The sequence below is a fragment of the Helianthus annuus genome, chromosome 10 (assembly GCF_002127325.2).
Source record: "Helianthus annuus cultivar XRQ/B chromosome 10, HanXRQr2.0-SUNRISE, whole genome shotgun sequence".
Classification (NCBI taxonomy): Eukaryota; Viridiplantae; Streptophyta; class Magnoliopsida; order Asterales; family Asteraceae; genus Helianthus; species Helianthus annuus.
This window is the reverse complement of record NC_035442.2, coordinates 31,861,306-31,868,042: the sequence shown is the minus strand read 5'-3', so window position 1 is coordinate 31,868,042 and position 6,737 is coordinate 31,861,306. Positions and strand designations below refer to the sequence as shown.

The following is a 6,737-nucleotide window of genomic DNA, read 5'->3' as shown; positions in this document are numbered from 1 at the left end:
ATCAAGACCTCGTTTCTCTCAAAAGCGTGGGCGGGGCGACTCAACAAGTACAGCCCATCAACATGGAAGATGACGACCTTACCAGGCCTTACAAGCCTGCGAACGCTACTTTTAGATCCAAATTTACAAGGAGAATCGCTGAACCCCCGGTCAAGGAGAAACTTAAGATGCCCCAGACAGTAGGCAAATATGATGGTTTGAGCGACCCTGATGACCACCTCAATTTCTTCAAAAGTGCGGGAGAGGTAGCCTGATGGCCCATGCCTCTCTGGTGCAAGATGTTCGTTCAAACACTGGTAGGGGCGACACAAGTATGGTGGGATAGTCTGCCCGTGGGGGAAATTGACAGTTTTGAAGATTTAGTGGCCAAGTTTTAGCTACAATTCAGTCAACAAAAGTGACACACAAAAGATCGAAACGAACTCCTCCATATTCGTCGGCAAGACAATGAGACGGTGGAGAATTTCATCGTCAGATTCAACAAAGAAAGCCTTGCGATCACAGGGATAACAAATGATCTAGCCTGCGGTGCTTTCCTACAAGGAGTAAACGATGACGTGCTGTTAAGAACACTATATGGAAGGGATGGTGTGCCCTCCACCATAGATGAAATCATGAGAATAGCCAAAGTGTATGTCACACAAGAAAAGACTGTGGCGGCCAGGCACGCTGCTAACAAGAAGAAGGAAGCACAAAAAAGCCAAGATGATAGAGAGCATCGAAACTCTAAGGGCAAGAACAGAGGAGACAAGTTCCAGAAAAGTGACAGGTCAGACTCACGATATGACAAGTCCAGGAGCTCATATTCAAGAAACGCATCCTCCTCCAAGTCAAGGTCTAAATACCCTAACCTAAGTAAAACGCCGGCAGAAATCCTGGCTTCTGAGAACCTGAAACTCAACCCTACCAAACCATTGAAAGACACGCCCAATAAAGACACCAGCAAATATTGTGAATATCACAAGGGCAGTGTCCATGATACTAACGATTGCTATCAGTTGAAGAAGCAAATCGAATACTATGAGAAGACGGGTAGGCTCACCTGTTCCGAGACATAAAGCAGGGTCCGCCCCTTAACAAGGAAGACACTGACAAGGGAGCTGGTAAGACACATCGGGAATTGACCATGGTTTACGCTGATAAAGGAAAGGGAGCAAAACGGAGTTTCTCCACGCTCGAGCCCTGGATGCTGGCAACTATAACAGTCGAACCATGGGTTGAGAATTTACACCTCACCACTGACCCCCTCATCATATCCGCCGTTGTGGGCGATTACAACATGAGAAGAATCCTAGTAGACACCGAGAGCTCTGAAGACATAATCTATGAGCACTATTTTAACAGAATGCAACCAGAGGATAAAAAGTTGCTTGAGTCGGTACACGCCCCCATAAAGGGGTTCACTATAGAAAAGGTTGATCCAATCGGCCAAATCACATTCCCGGTTACATTTGGACTTGCCCCTCGCGAAAGGACCATACTCCTTACATTTCTTGTGGTACGGGCTGAATCCTACCAGAATATAATAATTGGAAGGTTTACTTTGGGGAAACTAGTCGTTGTTGTCTCCACGGCACGCGGGTTCATGAAGTTACCCACGCCTCGGGGGATTGCGACAGTTTTCCGGGACAAGATAGGTGAAGTTTTGTACAACAAAAGTTGCCATCAGGGACCTACCGGTGCAATCGGCCCAGAAAGATAGGTTTTGAGTACACGCCGCCCTAAGCAAACAGTTACAATAGGAGACAACCTCTCTCCTGAAGTCAAAAACAACTTGAAACAACTGTTAAGGAGCAACGCCGATATCTTTGCTTTTGAACACTCCGATATGACCGAGATACACCGGGACAAGGCAGAGCACAGATTAGCTACGCTCTCAGGCATTAAACCAGTGGCCCAGGGAAAGCATAGCATGGCCCCTGATCAAAGAGATGTAGTGGTAAGAGAAGTTAGAAAGTTGGTCGAGGCTGAAATCCTCCAGGAAACAAAATACCATACATGGGTATCAAACCCCGTTATGGTCAAAAAACCAGATGGCATATGGCGGATGTGCATTGACTTCAAAGATTTAAACAAGTCTTGCCCTAAAGACACTTATCCATTGCCCGAGATGGATTTCAAGGTTGACTCTCTGGTCCCTTTTAGGTACAAGTGTTTCTTAGATGCCTATAAGGGTTACCACCAGATCAAGATGTCAAGAGAAGACGAATAAAAGACAGTGTTTCACACCAATATAGGCATCTTTTGCTACACCAAAATGCCTTTTAATCTACGCAATGTCGGGGTTACTTATCAACGCCTCATGGACAAGGCCTTTGAGAAGCAAATCGGCAGAAATTTGGAGGTATATGTCGATGACCTAGTGATCAAGAGCAGGGAAGAAAAACAAATGCTTGAAGACATCGAGGAAACCTTTAAAAAGCTAAGAGAATACAACATTAAACTCAACCCCAAGAAGTGTTCATTCGGGGTAGAGGAAGGTAAGTTCTTGTAGGTAGTGGTCACCCGGGACGGCTTTAAATCCAAAAGATAGCTGCTATAAAGCGAATGCCCTCCCTCAGAACTTTAAAAGAAGCACAAGCACTGAATGGGCGTTTAGTGGCCATAAACATGTTTTTGGCAAGACACGCCGAGAGATCTTTGCCATTTATAAAAAAGTTGAAAGATTGTCTCAATAAGAAAAACTTCAAATGGACCAGTGAAGCAGAAGAAGCCTTGTAAGACATGAAGCGGTTCATTGAAAAGCTACCTATGTTGACGATGCCATACCCAGAGGAACCTTTGAAGATGTACCTGGCGGCAGCTCACAACGCCGTAAGTGCTGTACTTATGGTCGAAACGGATGGCAAACAAACGCCTATATACTACATTAGCCGGGTACTAGCGGGACCTGAAACACGGTATCCAAGAATCTCTCCGAAGATATTTATAAGGGCACCGCGTGCAAATCTTAACAAATTATCCCATGCAGCAAATCTTACACAAACCAGAAATCTCTGAGAGATTGGCCAAATGGGCGATTGAGCTGAGAGCCCTAGACATCGAATATCGAAAACGAACAGCAATTAAGGGGCAAGTAATCGCCGATTTCTTAGCTGAAATTCCTGATAGAGAAGTGATACAAGACCTCGTGGTTAATGATATACCCGAGTCTAGCACAGCTAGGCAGACCTGGAAGTTATACACGGACGGGTCTTCCAGTGGAAAAGGATCCGGGGCGGGCCTCATGCTAATAAGCCTGGATGAAATAAAATTGATGTACGCCATGCGGTTCGATTTCGAATGCTCCAACAATGAGGCAGAGTATGAAGCGCTGTTAGCGGGTCTGAGAATGGCACTGTCACACCCCAACCGATGACGGAAACATCGAGGCGCGACACTGAGCGAAACAGATTGTCCAGGAGAAATCCATAACAACTAATATTACCGAATATTTAACGTTAAGTCCCATACCAAAACATATTTAGCAAAATAATTATTACAGACATATTATCTCAAAGACAAATAAATTGTTCCGACAACTCAGAATTTAAATTGTTTGTTTCTAGACTCCATCTTAGCTCAATTCCATCGAATAGCAAGCAAGCATCTTAAGCACCTGTCACATACGTTAAAATAGAGGTCAATACACATAGTGTAAAGGGAGCATACAAGTTTGATAATATAATAGAGTTCGAAACCGTTTACGCATAACCAGCATGTAACATGTAGCAATAACGGTCAGTGTATAAATAGTGTTTGCGTTGTGTGTCGATTGTGATTTGCATAAGTAACGTATGTAACACCCAAAAGTGCATAAAGCAAAAAAGGATCGAGTATACTCACAGATCGTGTTTAGTAGATAAACACTCTCTTGGATTGAAGTGAGCGCTAAGAGATTAGCCTGAACAGTTAACGATAGCATAAGGAAGAGCGACGCGTTAAACGGTGCAAAGTGAACAAGTGTCGGATGGTAATCCGATCAGATGGCAATCCGATCGGATGGTCATTCGATCGGATGTCAATCCATTCGGATGGTCATCCGATCGGATGGCCATTCGGTCGGATTGACATTCGTTTGGGATGGATGTGTTTGTGTATGATGGCTTTGAAGTTTTTGTTGTAGCATTTTGAAAGTAGAGAAGTATCTCTACCCTTTAGGTCGATCGATCGAACGGTCGTTCGATGTGATAGCGATCCGATTGGCGAGACCTTACAGTTGAGAACAAGTTCATAGCAGGATGGTCATTCGATCGGATGGTCTTCCGATCGGATGGCAATCCGTTAGAAACTGATGATCTTTGAAAATTATAAAAGCTTAAGTGTTGGAGTTCTAAATGTCACCCAATCGGATGATCGTTCGATCGGATAGCACTCCGATCGGACGGCAATCCGTTCGACATTCAGTTTGTTTTGAAAAATGTTAAGTCTAAAAGCTCAAGTACAATCCGATCGGATTGCAGTTTGATCGGATGACAATCTGATCGGATGGCAATCCGATCGGACGACAATCCGTCCCAACGAATCTGATCGTCTTGACTTGATTATCTTGAAAGTTTTTGCGGTTTGCTCGAGACGGCATGACAACGTACTAAACAACGGAACCTCGTCAAGTTCCAAGTCATCCGATCGAACAGGAATCACCCTAATCCGATCAGTCAGTTGTCCTCGATTGTCTCTTTGATAGAAACCAGATCTCAGACCGATGCTTCACTAAGAAATGAGTAGAAGACCTGAATGAGCTCCGATTCTATCGGTTTTGAGTGCATTGAGTGTAAAAGAGTTGAAAGAAAGTTGAAAAAGTATCTTTCAATCCTTTTAACCTTGAAAATGTTTAGATCTATGCGAGAATAGTGTTTAATCATCTGAAAATCCTTCAGATCTGGGATATTCTTGGTGGAACGAAGCCAAATCTTGAAGTTAATAAGAACTCCATGATGACATCACCCTACAACACCTCAAATCCGCTGATTTCACGGGTTAAAAGTTGGGATTCAAAGGTGAAAATGATGAAGAAGTGCGTGTAGATCATAGAAGTACAAGATTTAAGTTGAAAACTTACAAGAATCGTGAGAGAGAAAAAAGGGCTTGAGCGCTGCTGCTCGAATGAGGGAGCTGTCACATCACTTGTGATGTGAGAGGGGTATTTATAGGTTGCCAAAAAGGGAAAGGGAGTGCCAGTGTCGGATGGCGTGCCGATCGGTTGACACTCCGATCGGATGGCAATCGGATGGCCATTCGATCGAACGGTTATTCGATCGAGTGGCTCCAACGAGTTGCATTTCGGCGTTTCGTTCGCGTGTTAAGCGTTGCGATGCGTTTAAGTGAGCGTAGATTGAGCGATGCGATAGATTAATAATAACCGCACAAATACTATATCTAACATACAATCACCCTAAATAACTTGCGTTTAGCGTTTGTGATTAGATTGCGATAGAGTTGCAATTGCATTTCGATCAATCACTAATAGGTTGCCAAAAAGGGAAAGGGAGTGCCAGTGTCGGATGGCGTGCCGATCAGTTGACACTCCGATCGGATGGCAATCAGATGGCCATTCGATCGAACGGTTATTCGATCGAGTGGCTCCAACGAGTTGCATTTCGGCGTTTCGTTCGCGTGTTGAGCGTTGCGATGCGTTTAAGTGAGCATAGATTGAGCGATGCGATAGATTAATAATAACCGCACAAATACTATATCTAACATACAATCATCCTAAATAACTTGCGTTTAGCGTTTGTGATTAGATTGCGATAGAGTTGCAATTGCATTTCGATCAATCACTAAACATAAAGTAAACATGCACAAGTAACACATAAATAGCACACACACGTAAAACAATATCCAGAATGCACAATTCGAGTTGCGAATGCGGTTGCGATGCGATAAGCGATAAAGCGATAAAACATGCGTTTAAACCTCAATTATTCACAGATACTGTCACACCCCAACCGATGGCGAAATCATCGGAGCATAGCACTGAGCGAAACAGATTGTCCAGAAGTTTCCACAACAACTATCATTACTATTCAATTTATATAATACGTCCCATACCGTACCTCAAATAGCAAACAAATTATTACAGATAACGTCTAGTCAAATATTCTGTTCCGACAACTCAGATTTAAATATAAATACAGCAATTGTTTATCTGCTTCTAGAGACCCATAATTTGACCACTACAGACAACTATTTGTTGGGCTCTAGAACTTTATTCTAGCCTCGCTTTCCTAGCAGATAAGCATCTTAAACACCTGTCACATACGTTAAAATAAAGTCAATACATAAAATGTAAAGGTGAGCATACAAGTTTGATATAGCATAATAGAGTTCGAAATAGTTTACGCATAACCAGCACGTACACAGAGGAAAACGAAGCATGTTAATTATCGACATGGATCTATCGATACCAATGACTGCGGGTTGACTGCCCGAGGCAGTTCGCAATACATGATTACCACCGTAATCCATGCAAGTAATTGTCCTTAACAACCCCCGTGTGAACGGGTGCTGAGTCCAAACTATAGTAGTATCGTCGTTAAGGCAGGTAGACAACATTCCACGTGCAAACATAACAACAAGCATTCATTTAGTCACGTAATACATGCGGTAACGGTTAGCGTTTAAAGTAATTGAGTAGTGTGTTCGATTGTGATTTAAAATAAGTAACGTATGTAACACCCAAAAGTGCTAAAGCAAAAAGGGTTCGAGTATACTCACAGTGATTGATGGATTCAAGGGAGCACTTGAGAGTAGGGTTA

The 6,737-nt window shown here is 43.2% G+C and overlaps 1 protein-coding gene across 1 annotated transcript; it reads left to right on the top strand.

The window, feature by feature from the left end:
* The first annotated feature begins 1,126 nt into the window (after nt 1–1,126).
* Nucleotides 1,127–1,702, top strand: LOC110880944. Its single transcript, XM_022129360.1, has one exon. It carries the CDS (start codon nt 1,127–1,129, stop codon nt 1,700–1,702), a length of 576 nt encoding a protein of 191 aa, XP_021985052.1.
* Nucleotides 1,703–6,737: the final 5,035 nt, after the last annotated feature.